The 19556-nt window shown below is 36.8% G+C and overlaps 1 protein-coding gene across 1 annotated transcript in view; it reads left to right on the top strand.

The window, feature by feature from the left end:
* The window catches only part of LOC122418257 (extracellular sulfatase SULF-1 homolog), a 561276-nt gene that overhangs the window by 288274 nt on the left and 253446 nt on the right, over nt 1–19556 (top strand). The window contains exon 8 of the mRNA XM_043432385.1: nt 4658–6133. Within this exon, the coding sequence (XP_043288320.1) occupies nt 4658–6133 (1476 nt within the window). The remainder of the gene's footprint in view (nt 1–4657; nt 6134–19556) is intronic.

Below are 19556 nucleotides of genomic sequence, written 5' to 3'. Positions count from 1 at the left end.
TAAATCAGAGAAGAATTTTTTATTTTAGAAGTCATTGTGATCGCCCAAGGATGAAAAATTAATTGAAACGTTTATCTTCTGACTCCGCAGCCATTAGCAAGAGACGAAATCGAAAATTTGTAAAGGTTCTGAAATCAGAGAAAAATTCTTGATTCTCGAAATTTTTAAAAGTTCTTAAATTAGAGGAAAATTCTGAAAATTAGCAACAATGGCTGATTTCAGTCCCAACGAAATCGTTGATATGCTCCTTATTTCAGGGAGGTGTCGGGGCAATTACTTCCGAGCTGAAAATTTGTATCGACGTGAATATCCTGATCGTCGTCACCCATCACGGCAGACAATCCGAACCCTTGAGCAGCGAGCGAGGGCAGGTCGGATGATCCGCCCCCGTCGACATTTCCCAAACGTCAATAATTTTGGTGGATTGCATGAAGCCCGAAACATGGCTATTTTAGCCATGATACAATTGATCCTCATTTGAGTGCCAAAGTGATCTCGGAACGACTGGGGTTTCCCAAATCGACAGTGCACCGTGTATTGAGAGGTGCGAAACTTCACCCGTACCGACTACAATTCCACCAAGATACTCCTAATCCAGATCCGTTGCGAAGGGTGGCGTTTTGTCGGTGGGCGTTGAGACAAATCGAGCGATCCAGGGACTTTTTTCGATAGGTTATGTTCAGTGATGAATCCACTTTCAACAACCGTGGTCAAGTGAACCGATGGAACTTTCGGTATTGGTGTGATCAGAATCCACATTGGTTGAGACAGATCGATCACCAGCATCGATGGAGTTTGAACGTATGGTGTGGTATTGTGAACGGGCAATTAATAGGTCCCCATTTTTTCGAGGGAAATGTGAACTCTGTCCGTTACCTTGATTTTCTACAAAATGAACTGCCTCTTTTGCTAGAAGATCTGGATTTGGAAAGACGTCAACAGATGTGGTTTCAGCAAGACGGTGCACCCGCTCACTGGGCTCATGTTGTTCGAAATCATCTGGATACAACATTTGGTCAACGGTGGATTGGTCGAGACGGTCCTGTAAGTTGGCCTCCAAGGTCACCAGATCTTACGTCTCCTGATTTCTTTTTGTGGGGGTACTTAAAAGACGCTGTCTACCGTCAAGCTCCAACAACACGAGAGAACATGAAGGAGCGGATAAGAGCTGCCTGCCGTGCGATCCCGAGAGATGTTCTCCTACGCACAGTTGATGGTTTTGAGAGAAGAGTTCAGGCATGTTTAAACATGAATGGAGGGATCTCCCTCTCCCACTCCACCCCTTCAGCCATTTTCATCCCTCTCACTACTATGTTGTTTCTCCTTTCCTCCCTCTCTCTCCTCTCCAACTCTTTTTCTACCTCGCACACTCTTTTCTCAATCCTCTCCCCTCCCTCTCCCCCCTCCCCTCTTTCCATCGCCAGTATCGTCACTTTTCGCTCCAACTCCTCAATTTTCTTTTTGAACATTTCCCTCTTCTCTCCCCACTGCCTTTTCATCCCCTCATGCTCCTTTCTCACCTCTTCCGCCCACCTGTCCACCTTACTCTCTATTCTCCCACACTCTTGCCTTAACTCCTGCTTCAATAACTCCTTGATCATCTCCCCCACCCTTCTTACTATCTCGTCCGCCTCTCCTTCCCCTCTCTCCGGCGACCTTACCACTTTTTTGCTTCTTTTAAACACCTCCGCCTCCCCTCCTTCTTCCCCTCTCACCTTTCTTACTCTGTCCCTCCATTCCTTTCTTACTCTGTTCACTCATTTCCCTAATCTCCACTATCTCCACACTCCTGCTCTATTTCCCTCTTTATCCTTTCTTTCCTACCTTACCTATCCCGCTTCTACCTTACCTACCTGCTCTGCTTACCTACTTTTGCCGTTCTCCGCATGTCGCTCTCTTTCTCCCGACTTCTCACACCTCACTCTCTACCTACTTCACTCTATACCACTCTAACCTCTATCTTTTCGTCCCCTTTTTATCTTTGGTTTTTTCCCTGTTTCCCCACCTTCCGCATTCGCTCTTTTGCCCTCCACACTCTTACCACCGCTCTTCCCCACTTTTCCACCCTCACTTTTTTTCCCCACACTGTTTCTTTGCCCTCTTTCCCTTTATTTCCCACACCTTACTTTTCTCCACTGTTTCCCCACTGTCACCGGAAACGGAAGTCCGAAGGGATGAGTTATCAAGGACGAGTATTTAAGGGATTTAGGCCAAAAGAGCTGAACTCCAACTCGATACTTTTACAACAAGTTAACAATAAGTTTATTTAACAAGTTACAAATTCGAGGTTTTATGGCCTCGAGACCAATCGTTACAATTCTCGTCAAAGACTGTCGAATTTTGGGTTAGTCGATAATTTTATAGATTTGGGGGTTTTCCCCTTCTCGTGCGAATATAACCTAGATTTCCTTCTGGAAGTTTCGATGTTGACATCGAGGGTCGATGCGCTCGTTCAGCAGCATCAATATTTCACCATTGCTGCGTTTGCGCTGAGTGTGCTTAATTTGTTTTAATGAGTGCGATGTACGGGCACATCCAAATGTTTCCAACACATTGGCCTTACTCTTCAAAAAGAAAACTTCACACCACCTCGATTTATCGTCCATGAAAGTCACAAAATATCTCATGCCTGAACAAGACGAATGTCGCATTGGACTACACACATCCGTGTGTACGATTTCAAGCAAATCCTGTGTACGTTTTCCTACACCTTTTGCAAACGGTAATCTGGTCTGTTTTTCACGCACACATACTTCGCATTCCGATAAATTTTTGTTGTTTCTCAAGCTTAACCCGCTCTTGGCCATTGCCTTTAACTCACGTTCATTTAAATGTCCCATTTTCGCGTGCCAGAAGTCGATGTTTGTTTTCTCTGTGTTTTTGGGTTCCACGTGGTTAGTGCAGTTTTCAACTTTGCACACATAATACAGGTTTTCTCTGCGATTTGCGCGTAAAATTACTTTGTTTTTTCCATCAGCCACTACGGCTTCTGATTTAGTAAACGTGACCTTGTATCCGTGATCTGTGGCCTTTGCCACTGATAATAAATTGGTGCGTAAGTCTGATACGAAAAATGCGTTTTCGAAATTTATTTCACGCTCACTTTTACCGGTATCCACTACCAGCCGAACATTTCCTGTTCCTGTAATTCTCGTGCTCTCATTATTCGCTAAAGTTAATTCTGTATCGACTTGTTTGAAGCTTTCAAACATACTCCTGTCGTTGCACATGTGATTAGTGCTTCCACTGTCAATACACTACTCACCGCCGTTAGCTCGGCTATACATTATCTTTTCGTCAGATAATAGCATCGTCGAACCACCCACATATTTCGAAGAAGCCGGCTCGGTGTTAGAATTCTCGAGCTGTCTGGCGCTTTGTTTTAGTTTTGACGAGAGTCGAGCATGGCAGTTGCGCCGAATATGTCCTATTCGACCACATCGATTACATTATATTTCTCTTCTATTTGCTTGTCCTTTTTCATCTTTTTCGGCTCTCAAATTATGTTTTGGTTTGTCGTAGTTATTAGACTTCTTCGAAAACATTGCTCCTTAAATACAGCTAGCTTCAACGGATTTTCCTTCATGTCGTTCAAATAATTTTACTTTTAATAGCTCCAACGAAGGCAGATCGTCACGAGACTCCATGGTCTCTTTAAACATCTCGAAGGATTCTGGTAAACTGCAAATCAATAACATAACTAACATTTCTTCGGGTATTATGAGTCCTACTTCTTTAATTTTCTTTACAATATTAGAAAATTCGGCGACGTATTTTTTTAAGATCATCTTCCTCTCGTATGCGCATCAACACGCATTTTTTTAATAATGACGCTTTTCGCGCCGGATCTTGCGATTCGTACGTTGCCTTTAGCTTCTCCCAGATTTCCTTCGATGACTCCAATCTATCGAAAGCTCTCAACTTGCTGGGGCTGACCGCTAGTAGGATATCGGATTCTGCTTTTCCGTCTTCCTTCAACCATGTAGTAACCGCCGCGGCGAGTTCTGGTTCCGGCTTTGACACTGAGCCGGAAACATAGCCCCATCGACCATTCTTTTTAAGAATTGCCTTCATATGGATCTTCCATGTATCGTAGTTTTCTCCCGATAATGGGTCTATTTTGAACGAAGCAGCCATTCCAATTGTTCAGATTGACGAATCGATAGAATGCAACGGTTTTCCCGTTCGAAATTTATTCCGGTCACATGCCACGCTCCAGAAAACTGACAAGTCTTACTCGTTTTCAACTTGTTACTTGTCAAAACGCATAACAATTTCTGGGCCCATAACCTTTTGAGTTATTAATTATGATACATCGATGATTTTATTACGAGAGTGTACATTTTTGGGGATATCGACATAGTACAAGCGTGACAAAGATACACAATAACCGAACTGAAACTGAACTGTTTGTATTCTCGACACTTCTATTTATATGCGTCGTGTTGTGGTTTTAGAACCTTCTCGAAACGTCTCCTTCGATACGTTTCACGGAGGTTCGAGAACATTCCATGTCCTTTGGCCGTTATACTTCGCATATTCTCAATAAACCTCACGATTCATGAATAACGGAAACTTCAAAATAAAAATTGACAAAATAGAATTCCAGAGATGCGTTGTCATTATACTAATCATGATCTTTTCTTTTGTAACATAGGTAAAAGAGGGTCACCAAGTGAAGAATCGAACTATCACATGATGAAGTCGGGAAATAAGCTTAGAATGTTGGGGGATGATGAAAACTTGGCATCAATGAAAATGAGTGGTAGTTTGTTGGGAGAGGAAGAAAATGACCATGAAGAAATATGGCATTGCAGCAGAAAAACATTCGATACAACGCTGGAGAATTTCGTGTCAGGTATATTAGACATCAAGGATTTGATAAGACGTCATCGTCGGGTGTGTCGAAGTGTCACGAAGAAGGATACAATTGAGCACGTTACAAAAATAATGGAAAGTATCGAAGAAGAATTGCATGATTTAAAAATATCACAACAGGGGCGGAAATTGCCGGAGCCTGATATGAAAACTCCAGCTGGAGTACCACGATGTTTGCTGTTGCCGAAGGGTGGAGGAGTAAACTGTACGAAATTAGTATATTATGACCCAACCGAGTGGCGCATCTCTAGGCGTGAGGTTGAACAACAAATAAAAGAGATGAGGATACAATTGGAGACGTTGAAAGAAATTCGGCGTCATTTGATAGTAAAAAAACCTCAGCTGATAAATCAAAATGGAGTAGTGGAAGAAAAGGAAGAGACAGAGGAGGTGGAGGGAAAAAAAACTAACAGACATAGCATTTATCAACACATAAATAAAGATGACAAAATTAAAAACCATGCTATTAACTTAGACCATCAAAAAAATCATACGAGCCGTCATCACAACAAGCACGGGAAAATTTCACCGTTTACGATGATGCCCTCTCTGAAATACTCGAGCGTCGTACCAAACACTTCCACAACGATGACACCTCCAATAAGCTTCGATTTTTTGACACCCGGCAAATTTACGATTTTTCCGGCATCACACACAACGGAAACTTTACGACCATTGAGATCTCGGCAGAATCTTCGTAGACAAAAGTCTAAGGAAATAAATCGATTGGGCATGGACGACGAAAAATCGACGAAACAAAATAAAATTCATAACAATAAAAAAAATGTGACTGTCCTGACGAACAGTGTGCATGATAAAGTCATCGATATGAACGTTGTAAATAATATAACGAGTTCTACTACACGAGCGCCATCGTTACCACAACGGCATCATCGCTATAATGCAGGCAAAATAACGACTCTTCCAATCTCGCGGAACTATAATCTTCAAACTTTCACAAAAATCACTACCTCTGCAGAGAAAGCCGTTACAGGAATGAATACAGATCCTTTGTTATCGGAAATAACAATATTACCCTCTGTTAATGTTACGAATCTGGCACCCCGTATTAACGTGCCTGCAGTTTCGACAACATTTTCGGTACCAGTGATGGCTACGAATCGTGAAACCTCTTCAATCCTAACTTCAACAACCCGAAAGCTCACCAGAGTCTCCAAAAATCGAACTGGTACTCTTGGACCTGCCAGAATTGACGTAACAATTTTGGAACCTTCCGATGGCAGAAACAAACAAGGTTTTTACTTTTCTTTCATTAATTCCCTTGTTTGATAGTTCTACTAACTGTTTCTGGTTGTGTTTCTAGTTCTTTGTAACTGTTTTGATATTTTGTAGGTGGTGTAATTCACAATTCTTCTAGAACTAACACTCTTGCAGGAAAAAGTGAAAAATTAGAGCACAATGTAAATTTATTTTTGCACCGAAAAAAATCATGGTTATTCCACTTTTGGTTACAATCTTGAGAAGCATGTATCAACATCTCCAGAATTCAATAATAGTTCTGAAATGACACTGTTCCATGCTGAGTCATTGATTTCTTTTAAGCAAAGAATTCTAGCAATTGTGCAGAAGTCGGGCATCACACCATTTTCAATGCTAAATATTTTTTTGCAATAAACGCTTCGGTGTGTTACTACTAGTGAAGTTCAGTCGAAGAAAGCTGACATCTTTTATTATGCCCATAAGATATGTGTTTTTGCAAGGACTCTGGTGTAGATGGCAAAAATAATAAGTACGCCGGAGAGTCAAGGAAAATAATGAATAATTTATTGAGGATAATTTCCCGATGAGATTTTACAATAAATATGGTCGAAACTGAATTTTTCAATTATTCAGAGTATTCAACGAGATATCAGACTTTTACGAAAAGGACTCGGTTTCCAGTCGTTTGTACCCGCTTGTACTACTGAGTACTTACTTCTTATGGTAAATCGACCCATGGAAACACCAATCTGAAAGTATTCTTCATCTCAGTCGGGTATTTCTCGAGATAATACAATTTTACTAGTGAACCTTGGTTCACCATTTTCATTCGTTGGTACCGCTAAAAACCTTTTTTGTACTTTCATTGCACAAACAGAGACATGAATCAGAAATACTCTTCTTATCTCTTATTGTTAGATGAAATTTTTTGTCAATTGATTTAGCTTTTAGAATACGATAAGAAGAACCCCTACGGAAAAAAAGGTTGGGACAAGTACATTGATGGTCTCCTGTTTCAGGATGACGTAGAAAAAAGATTCAGAACCAGGAAAAAAATTCTATAGAAATAATAAACGAAAATTGAAAAATTCAAAAAGATTCAACAAAAATAAAAAACAATCGAAAAAAATTCTGTAAAGCGAAATAAAAAATTTTCAAAAAAAATCATAAATATTGAACAAATTGAAAAATGTACTATCCAAGTTACATGCAGTATAAAAATGTATGATATCAATTGGTGATATCAATATTGAACAAATTGAAAAATGTACTATCCAAGTTACATGCAGTATAAAAATGTATGATATCAATTGGAGGCCAAGTTTTTATTGATAATTTGGAATATTTATCGAACAAATTGGAAACTTTAATGAAATTCATGATAATTACACTGGCACACAAAAAAGAAAAAGTGGTAAGTACCTAGAACCGGACCCATCAACCTCTACGTATTTTGGCCCGCTGAATCCGAATCTGGGGTGAGATTGGCCAATATACCTCCAAAATTTTGAGTAAATTCAAAAAAACCGCAAAAATAGCGGAAAATCGCTGTTAACAGTATAATAAAAGTTCTCTTCGCCTCAGGTGGGGGTGTTTTTATGTATTTTGACGCGCTGAATCTGAATCACGGATTAGATTGACTGATACACCCCCAAAATTTTGAGTAAATTCCAAAAAACCGCAAAAATTGCGGAAAATCGCTGTTAAGAGCATAATAAAAGTTGTCTTCGACCTTACGCGGAGCTGTTTTTCATGTAATTTGATACGCTGAATCTGAATCGAAGGTTAGATTGACTGATACATCTCCAAAGTTTTTAGTAAATTTCAAAAAACCGCAAAAATGACGGAAAATTGCTGTTTAAAGCATGATAAAAGTTGTCTTCGACCTTATTCGGGGGTGTTTTTTTATGTAAATTGATGCGCTGAATCTGAATCTGGAGTCAGATCGGCTGATATACCCGCAAAATTTTGAGTAACTGCAAAAATCTCTAAAAATGGGTCAAAATCGCTAGCATGGATAGAAGAAGAGTTTTATTGATCTAGATCGAGTACGCTCTTTTTGTATTTTGATGCGCTGAAACCGAAACTGGGCGTCTGTTTAACTCGTACGTCTCCAAAATTTGGTTCGATGGAAAAAACCAGCTAAAATTGTTCTTTACAAATTTCAAGCAGCTCAATCCGATTCCGGTAGCTAGTAGTCCCGATCATGCGTACTTCCATCGAAGATCGTGAAAAATAACAAAAAAATAGCAAAAAAAACGTCAAAAAATAGTTTTTTTAATGTTTTACATATGCATGATTCATCTTAAACTGTACACAAATAAAAAGATCTATGTATTTTGTATGCAATAAACTAGAAAGTGGGGAAAATTGTATAAAAAACTTGAATACAAAACTATCGCAGTCATGATTGTTCTTTCAATTCTACTTAATTAATTTTTTTTTCACTTTCCACAATAATATGAGAAGAAACAGATCTTCATCTATCTTAAACCGTCCTTCTCTTGTAACGGATTCTTTTTTCTACGAACGACCTATGCAGTGGGTTTGTTTAGAAAATTACGAAAATTTACAATTGGTATTGGAGAAAATAAAGTATTTGGAACATCAATGGCAAATTTGTGGTGATCTCAAAATTGCAACAATACTTTTAGGTCTACAATCGGGGTTCACAAAAAATCCCTGCTTTTTATGTTTATGGGACAGTAGAGACAGAAAAAAACACTATGTTCAGAAAGGGGGGCCAACAAGAACAAACTTCGATCTAGGCCGTAACAACGTCATACGAACATCATTGATCGATCCTTCGAAAGCACCACTCCACATTAAGCTTGGTCTTATAAAGCAGTATGTCAAAGCTCTGGACAAAGATGGCGATTGTTTTCGGTATTTGGGAGAAAAGTTTCCCGCGATGAGTAATGCGAAATTAAAGGAGGGTATATTTGATGGACCACAAATTCGTAGTTTATTTGGAGACGAAAATTTCATTAAAAAAATGAACGATACTGAAAAGGCAGCATGGAAAAGTTTCAAAAATGTTTCTCGGAACTTTCTGGGAAATGAGAAAAGTGAGACTTACCAGGATTTAGTTGAAGAGTTGTTGGAAAATTATAGAAACTTGGGTTGCTTGATGAATCTCAAACTGCACTTTCTACACTCCCACCTCGACTACTTTCCTGAAAACCTTGGAGATCTAAGTGAAGAACAAGGAGAAAGATTTCATCAAGACATCAGCGAAATGGAGAATCGGTATCAGGGAAGGTGGAATATCAATATGATGGCAGATTTTTGCTGGACGCTAAAGAGAGAAAGAGGAAGAGAAGATAGAAAGAGAAAGAGAAACCGACTCCATAGGTTGTTCGTAGAGAAAAGGATCCGTTACAAGAGAAGGACGGTTTAAGATAGATGAAGATTTTTTTCTTCTCATATTATTGTGAAAAATTTAAAAAAAATCAATAAAGCAGAATTGAAAGAACAATCATGCCTGCGATAGTTTTATATTCAAGTTTTTTATACAATTTTCCCCACTTTCTAGTTTATTGCATACAAAATACATAGATCTTTTTATTTGTGTACAGTTTAAGATGAATCATGCATATGCAAAACATTAAAAAAACTATTTTTTGACGTTTTTTTTTGCTATTTTTTTGTTATTTTTCACGATCTTCGATGGAAGTACGCATGATCGGGACTACTAGCTACCGGAATCGGATTGAGCTGCTTGAAATTTGTAAAGAACAATTTTAGCCGGTTTTTTCCATCGAACCAAATTTTGGAGACGTACGAGTTAAATAGACGCCCGGTTTCGGTTTCAGCGCATCAAAATACAAAAAGAGCGTACTCGATCTAGATCAATAAATAAAACTCTTCTTCTATCCATGTTAGCGATTTGGACCCATTTTTAGAGATTTTTGCAGTTACTCAAAATTTTGCGGATAAATCAGCCGATCTGACTCCAGATTCAGATTCAGCGCATCGAATTACATAAAAAAAATACCCCGATTAAGGTCGAAGACAAGTTTTATCATGGTTTAAACAGCAATTTTCTGCAATTATAGCAGTTTTTTGGAATTTACTCAAAATTTTGGGGGTGTATCAGTCAATCTAATCCGTGATTCAGATTCAGCGCGTCAAAATACTTAAAAACACCCCCACCTGAGGCGAAGAGAACTTTTATTATACTGTTAACAGCGATTTTCCGCTATTTTTGCGGTTTTTTTTGAATTTACTCAAAATTTTGGAGGTATATTGGCCAATCTCACCCCAGATTCGGATTCAGCGGGCCAAAATACGTAGAGGTTGATGGGTCCGGTTCTAGGTACTTACCACTTTTTCTTTTTTGTGTGCCGGTGTTATTTTCACGAAAAAAGTTAATGAAAAAAAAGTCATAACGGAAGTTACGTGCAGTACTAAAATGTATTATATCAATTCGAGGTCAAGTATTTATCAGTTATTCGAAATATAATCTCCGGCGACAAATGAGCGTTGAGAATCCTTGTCGGGCTCACAACGTTTTATCAAAATTACTAAAAAATTAATGGAAATAAAATCATTAAAAATTCACATGAAAGTCATTCGTTACTTCAACAAGGTACACACTTTAAAGAATCGATTCCCCTCCGACTTTCAGGATCCCCTGGTATTATTCACAACATTCAACTTCGATTGGATCGGTACAAATTATGTTCAAATACGTCTTAAACGTACTTGTCCGGCCCATCACTTTTTATTCAAATTGCTCATTCGAAAACAAATCAAAAACGAAGTTAATGCATGTGTTTATATTAAGGAACAGTAATTCCCGAGAAAATAATTTTCCTTCGAATCACTCTTGTCAAAATGAAACGAAAATGAAAGATGAAGTTAATTAATCTATTTATCAAGAGACTCGGTAGAGTCTCGGGACAAGTACATTGACAGCCCTGTCGTCTGCTGGCCTGAGGCTCTCGCCGAGACTATCTTTTCTCTGAATAAAACGATTCGCGGTGGTGGGGGTAAAACTGGCATGTCATTTTCTAGAATTGCGGAGCTCAAGAGATGTTTTGTTGAGCGAAAATTAGTTTGGAGACTAAATTTCAAAATCTCTTACGAATGAGCCCGAAACTAATACGATCAGTAGCGTAATTGCTGAGAAAAAACTTTGCACAGGCTCAAGATTATGCAAAAGTTACTAACACATTTAGAAATTTGACATGTCTGTATATAATACCATCAAAGGCCTCATGCCCCTTGGTCTAACTTCGCGGCGGTGTCGCAGACTGACGTCACATGCCGAGAGCTCGAAAGTCACCAGCCGAAGTTTCACGTCATGTTGACGTTTGGGGTTATGATGTTATGACGTGCGTGCGGCATAACTAAAAATAATTTTCGTCATCTAACGAAGTGCATATTACTATTTATTTCGTTAAATTTTGTGATATACTAAATCAGTATCAAAGCGGCCGCGTAAATGTAGTCTGTGATATGTGTGCGAAAACGGATATAAAAAATGCGCGATGCATATGTCAACGAAAACTTTTCAAGATTTCATTATTTTGTTCGACTGGAAATAAGCGTTAACTAAAATAATTTTTCAATTAAATCAGAGTGCGAGAAATATTGTCCAGTGTAAATATATCGTCAGTAGGCTAGGTTATATATATGAAGGCGTCAGATTATATATATGAATAAATACAACAAAAACACACAGAACTGTTAGAATGATGTTGTAAACTTTAATTGAATAAATGTTTTCTAATTTATTTCTCATGTTTCCCATATTTTGCTTCATATTCAGTTTGACTCTGTCCTCTCCGATCCTTGTTTTCACTCCATCGGTTTGCAGAGGATCGATACATATCATTAATTAATTGCCTAATATGTGTCCTATGATTTTCTACTATTTCTTCATGCTGATTGTGGTAACGTGATTCAAGAGGTTTTCAGCTATTATCATCAATCTCACATTTTGTACATCAGATTCTCAAAACAGTTTCTGGTCTTGATATACGTGTAGTTATTCTTTTTCCACCTGGTCTGTCGAGTAACAAATTTTGAAACTTATTCCAAAAAGTCTTTGAATGCTTTGTTTGCTGATCATATGAAAAGTCGAATCTTTGGAATGCAGTAGGCAAACACAAATTTTGACAACAATACTTATGAAATGACATGTATGTTGAGTATTCTCACTTTGCAAACTACAAATGTGGAATTATTAGTGAAAAGATTCATTACGCTAAGTCTACAGTTGCTCAGTTTTGGATGCGATCAAAAATATAATGCCTGCTAACATCCATGGGAACATACAGAATTTCTGAATACAATGTTCGCTATGTCATTTCAACGTAACATCATGACTTTTGCCAACTTTTCTCTATAATACTATAGATTTGGATTATTGAAATACAGCAAAAATCTGCGAATTATAAAATTGATATACTGTGCCACTCATTTTACTTTTTAAAACTAACTGTAACATATATATGAAGTAAACACTCATCACAGAAGTCTTCAGTTGCTCATTTATGGATAGATTTTAAATTGCTGTCTTCAAAATTTATTGCGCAGATACATTGAATCGCAGCAGATACCTGCGAACTCTGAAATTTCTGTGCATATATATGTGTGTTAAGGATCACCCTTTATGTTTGATTATGAGAATGAGTAATAGAACTTGGTTTAGTAAGTTTTAAAGTATTTCTTTTTAAATACTATTGAAGTTTGTATTACTGCGGTATGAAGCGAATACCTCCAAACTTTCATATTTTTATGTCGCAGCATGTGTGCCAATCATTTAAATTGTTTATTCCAACCGTAACATGTAATCTCAAAAATTCATCACAAACGTCTTCAGCTTTTCTAAATTCCTAAATTTTCCGTTTTCTATTTTATTCTGAGTTTTTAAACTTTTAAATTCATTCCTGAATTCTCCTGAAATTGTTTTTCGCCAAAACCAATGCAGATACCTTAAACGTCTTTGAATTCGGTTGCTCTGTTGAATTAAGTACGCTCAGTTTTTTTTGCTTCTTTGAGTTCTGACATAATAAATGTTTCCGGGTGCCTTTTTTCAGTAACTATCAAACTAGATAATTGGATCTCAGCGGCCACTTGCAAACTTTGGAAATATATTTCATCGGGGACACGTTTTGAATGACACGAAAATGTCTAGATTCAGAATGCAAAAGCAACATTTAAAAAGGGCTAATTCTGTTGGATTTGTTGTGTCTTGAATTTGATCTATCTTTCCTCTTTTCCTTTCTTTTTCCTAACGTTATCAGCCGAAAATCATATCTCGGCCCGCAACACGCATTGCTCCATGCTCTTGAGTTCCCAATGGACGAAACATATATTAAAAGACAAGGAGAAAAATCACAAAAGTCCAAGAATAAACCTCTATCGAAATATTTTCAGTCCAATTTCGACGAAAAATAGGTCTTTTTTCGTGAAAAACAACGTTATACGCCGAGAATTATAAACAATTCATAGAAATTTAAACTAAAATCTTATAGTCATCTGAACATAAATAAGGATCTTTTGAGAAAAAAGACGTGATATCAAACCATAAACTTCCCCTAGGAAAAAAAAGGTTGGGACAAGTACATTGATGGTCCCTCGTTTGCTGATAATTCCACCCATAAAAAAAACTTTAAACAAAATTTTTTTTTAATTGTAAAAAAAATTATTTCATAAAAAAAAATACAGAACAATTCGAAAAAAGTTTTACAAATCTTGAAAAAACGTTATATTAAAAAAAAACTGATCTGCATCTATTTTTTAAAGTGTCAAAAGAATCAAATAACAAGTAAAAAATAGTAAACCGAAAATTCGCCCTTGAAATCATTTTGGAAACCGATGCCTCATTCTTCTTATTTGATTCGAACAGCTAAATCAACTGAAAAAAACTCTATCTAATTTACGTGCGGCATTAAAATTTATTATATTAATTCGAGGCCCAGTATTTTCTAATGAATTGAAAAAAGTTACCATTTGAATTACGTGCAGCATTAAAATTTATGATATCAATCGGTGGACAAGTATTTTATTAGTAACTCCGAATTTTGACATTATTAAATTCTTCTAAGAAGCTTTTAAATCCAAAAAAATCACATGAAAGCTAGTCATTTCTTACTCTATGGTGGCAGAGACTTATAAGAAAATCGATTCTTCTCAGACTTTCAGGATCCTCTGGTATTATTCACAAAATTCGACGTCGATTGTATCAATACAAATTATGTTTAAATATGTGTTAAAAGTACTTGTCCGGCCCATCACTATTCATTCAATAAAGAATTAATCATAAAAAAAACGAATGGCACTTCAGAATCTCGTTAAAAGTTTGTTGAAATGCGATTCATTATTAATTTAATATTCTTAATAATAGTATAGGTTAGTTCTTATTCCGAATGGAACTCGTTCGCTGGAAGAATAAGTGGGAAGTAAAAATTGCCGTCATCGAATGCAGAGTTATTTTGGAAGCTTGATCATATACTAATTTATACTATAATTTGTTTCCGTTTTTTATTAAATTAGTGCAATTAAGTAAAAATTACTTGAAGATAATTCTCTCAATTCCCTCTGCATGAATACTTGTGATCCATCAGTTCTAGACAAGCCCTGACTTTTATTTGGATAAACAAGTTAAACGGAAAGTGATGGGCCGGACAAGTACTTTTAACACATATTTAAACATAATTTGTATCGATCCAATCGACGTCGAATTTTGTGAATAATACCAGAGGATCCTGAAAGTCTGAGAAGAATCGATTTTCTTATAAGTCTCTGCCACCATAGAGTAAGAAATGACTAGCTTTCATGTGATTTTTTTTTATTTAAAAGCTTCTTAGAAGAATTTAATAATATCAAAATTCGGAGTTACTAATAAAATACTTGTCCACCGATTGATATCATAAATTTTAATGCTGCACGTAATTCAAATGGTAACTTTTTTCAATTCATTAGAAAATACTGGGCCTCGAATTAATATAATAAATTTTAATGCCGCACGTAAATTAGATAGAGTTTTTTTCAGTTGATTTAGCTGTTCGAATCAAATAAGAAGAATGAGGCATCGGTTTCCAAAATGATTTCAAGGGCGATTTTTCGGTTTACTATTTTTTACTTGTTATTTGATTCTTTTGACACTTTAAAAAATAGATGCAGATTAGTTTTTTTTTAATATAACGTTGTTTCAAGATTTGTAAAACTTTTTTCGAATTGTTCTGTATTTTTTTTTATGAAATAATTTTTTTTACAATTAAAAAAAAATTTTGTTTAAAGTTTTTTTTATGGGTGGAATTATCAGCAAACGAGGGACCATCAATGTACTTGTCCCAACCTTTTTTTTCCCTAGGGGAAGTTTATGGTTTCTTATATGGAGTCATAATTCACAACAAAATCATTTTTCTCCAAAGTCCAGGAATCCACGTGTCGTACTAGACTAGTGATATTTATCAAAATGTGTACGTGACTATAGAAAAAAAAACATTGCATGGCTAAATAGGTTTGAAAATTTCTAGTAATGTGCCTGATTATTTCTCATTTTCATTGGCTCTTACCGAATGGTATGTGTTCACTGAAGAAAATGAGAAGTGGATATTGCTATACAGACTTGCAAACAATCAAGTTCAAATTATTCGGAGATATTATTTTTATTTCTTTCCATTTTATTATATTTGTCATTATCGCCCTGGTTTGTTTTCGAATGAGCAATTTGAATAAAAAGTGATGGGCCGGACAAGTACGTTTAAGACGTATTTGAACATAATTTATACCGATCCAATCGAAGTTGAATGTTGTGAATAATACCAGGGGATCCTGAAAGTCGGAGGGGAATCGATTCTTTAAAGTGTGTACCTTGTTGAAGTAACGAATGACTTTCATGTGAATTTTTAATGATTTTATTTCCATTAATTTTTTAGTAATTTTGATAAAACGTTGTGAGCCCGACAAGGATTCTCAACGCTCATTTGTCTCCGGAGATTATATTTCGAATAACTGATAAATACTTGACCTCGAATTGATATAATACATTTTAGTACTGCACGTAACTTCCGTTATGACTTTTTTTTCATTAACTTTTTTCGTGAAAATAATTATCATGAATTTCATTAAAGTTTCCAATTTGTTCGATAAATATTCCAAATTATCAATAAAAACTTGGCCTGCAATTGATATCATACATTTTTATACTGCATGTAACTCGGATAGTGGCACGTCCACGGTTTCCGGAGCGCCAAGATTTAACGGTTGATTCTGAATATTTCGGCTAAAATAAGATTTTCAAGAATAAAAAATTTGCTGTTTCGGCCTCCTTAAGGAGTTATGCGCACTTTTAGTTATAATAAATAATACTCGAAACTTGACCATAAATTTTTTTCCTGACGTGGATTCTTGTTTTATCACAAAAAATGAAATCTGAATTAGGAGCATTTGAAATGGGGAACATAACATTTCGGGGATACGAGATGATTTTTGTAAATTTCTCCTTGATAAGCTGAGATTTAGAAATTATTCCGCGGAATACCGGACGTGATTTGGACAGTATTGCGATGTCTGTGCCCCCAAGTTGACGATGCAGCCTTTATATTTTGACCAAAATAAGACTTTTTTCAAGAGTGCCAAAATTTGAAATACGATCTTTAAGAGGGTGAAACGGGGGTTTGAACGAAATGAAGCATTATTATAATATTCGTGATCTCCGATTCTAACTATGCAGTCAACATATTTGACTAAAAACAAAGTATTTATGCAAAAATAGGGTTCCACCTATTATGGAGTGAATTTTAAAAAAAAATTTTTTATCAATGGGCAACATGTTAACAAGCAACGTTAAGGTGACGGAGGTTGAAATTTAATAATGAAAATTTATTTATTAGTTCAAAGAGGATATTTCAAGAGAATATTTGAAGAACAAATTCGTTCTTCAAAGTTCACCAAAAAACCTGTCACTTTTCGTAACATTTTTATTTCCTAACTTTCAATTATTTTTTTAAAAAAGAATTGTTCCTTTTATCATTGCTTTTTACAATGTGAACATATCATAATTCGAATACGTCATCTCTTCCATGTTCCGTTCGCACAGAATTATGGATCTGTAACATTTTTGGATTTGTGTGCATAACCGTTGGGTGGGTCCACGACATCTTTGGATGTACGTGGAAGAACTCAATACTTTTTCTTCCTCTGATTAAACCTTGGTGGTTACATGCAGAATTTAAAAATGCTATGTATCGACATGTGTGCATTCACTATGCATCTCTGGGTATGATAATATAAATAAAAAATGAAATAAAAATTTCTATCTGTATAATACAATATATATATATCTAAACATTGCCAATGCTGTTAGACTTGGTGAGCATTAGATGTTTTTTTCTCTCTCTCTTTTTTTGTCACATTTTCAGGAAAATCAACGAAATCATTTGGTTTCTCAAAAAGCTTTCATATCTTTTTTATTCTCAATGATTTCTTAAAAAAATTGAAAACACAGTTTATAAATAAGGGGAAAAAATTTCATCATGGTCATAAACCTCACGAAAAAAGATTTAAACTCACAAAATTGTTGAAATATTCGAAAACATTGAAATATAAAGAGGATCACTTCAAACATTTGAAGAATATTAAACCGTTATAAATTGCATAAAACTTGACGAAAATCATCTAAGAAATTTTTTTTAAATATCACAAAAAAATTCAAAAACTTTCAAAAACCACATTGAAAAACTTTTTGTATCGTTTAGAACTACCACAGAAAAAAAATTTCGTATCAAACTATAAAAATCCCCTCTGGGAAAAAAACGATTCGGCCAAGTATATTGATGATCGCGCATTTTCGGATTAAACCTCGAAAAATGTAAACAAAAATTCTCACACTTCGCAATTAAAATGATTTCAAACCCTGAAAAAATATCAAATATATTACTATCCTTCAGCATTAGTGGATAATATTGTCTTCTAATGTACCGATAATGCCGTATTTTCAACGTTAATGAGAGTTTTCAATCAAATTTCAAACATTGGACACACAAAATAAACATCCATGGTTTAAATTATTGACCATAATTATTTGTCATTATACGGCTTCCAATTTATTATTTAAAGAGAATGAGATCAACATTACGAAAATTTAATTTCAACATTATGACGATATTTTCCGTCACTGCTGGCTGAAATGAGGAGGAGCGGGGGGGGGGGGGAGGGACAAATTAAACAAATAATAAACCGAAATTCAATTATAGAAAAAGAAAGGTAGCAAAACTTGGCTTTATTTCGTGGATGATTGTCTTGGGCGCCAGTTAAATTTTATAAAAAAAATAACAAAAATTATTTCCTCGATTTTATCGAAGTTACAACAATAAACCGTAGTCGAGGGGCTGATAACAAAAGTAGCGGGGGAAATCAAGAAAACAAAATAATAGAATGTTAATCGAACGGGGGCTAGCAAAGATAAGAAACGGTCAAGAGACTCAATATCTCCGGGTCGGTGGGCACCTGTCGCTCAGGCGTCTTACAATACCCGCGAATTTTACTGGTGATACGCAAAGAAAAGAAGAAAGAAAAGGGGCGATTTAATACGGGGGACTAGGCGCGGAGCTAGTGCGAAACGGGCGAAGAAGGGGAGGGGGGGGTGAGTGCGACACTCACAGAATAATGGGAGAATTCGCGACACTCCCGGGATCGGTACGACAACAATCAGGAAAAAATAATAAAAAAGAAGGAAACGCAAATAATCCGAATAGTGTTCAAAATGCCTCGGGGTCACTGAGCACTGATCTACTGGGAAACACGGGGGCGGATTCACACGCGAGGCCACGCGGTCTGTCGTACGCGATCACGAGGGGTCGGGGGAAAGGGCCGCTGCCCACGCGCACTTCACTAATTAATTCCTTAAAAATTGACACCACCACAGCACTTTTTACTAGGGCAGATAATCGGGCGAAACCGGGGCGAATTGAGGTAGATTCGTTCAAACGAGCCCGACGGGCTCGGAGAGCAGTCAGGGGAAAGAATAGGGGAACGATTTCGGCGAGTGCGTACGGAGCCGGGAGGAAAGATGGCCGTCGGCTACGTGTTTCTCTCGTCGCGGCTTTACAGAGAGCAAAAACGACTTACTTGATAGATCGAAGGCGACAATCGAGAAACACTCCGGTATCGGCAATCCAATAATCAATCAATTCAATAATCCGGGGAAAAGCTCTGGTCGTCGTATAATTTCGCTCGTAATAATTGATCTCGCTGGGGAAATACGGAGAGCCACGGTACGCACGCCGAGTCATGAAGAAGTGATGTCTCCTGCCGGCTTCCGCAATCTTCTTCCTTGTTGCGCAATGTTGATCGATAATTAATCGATGCGCGCGTCGATGGGAGGTCCAATGGCGATAAGTTATTCCGCGCATCGCGGAATATTCGGTGGCAAGGGGCAGGGCGGGGAGAGGAACAGGGCTTGAACTCGGGGCTGGATTGGCGTGTGGTGTGGTGAC

This window comes from Venturia canescens, chromosome 11, assembly GCF_019457755.1.
Source record: "Venturia canescens isolate UGA chromosome 11, ASM1945775v1, whole genome shotgun sequence".
In the NCBI taxonomy this organism is placed as follows: domain Eukaryota; kingdom Metazoa; phylum Arthropoda; class Insecta; order Hymenoptera; family Ichneumonidae; genus Venturia; species Venturia canescens.
This window is presented reverse-complemented; position numbering and strand designations above follow the sequence as displayed.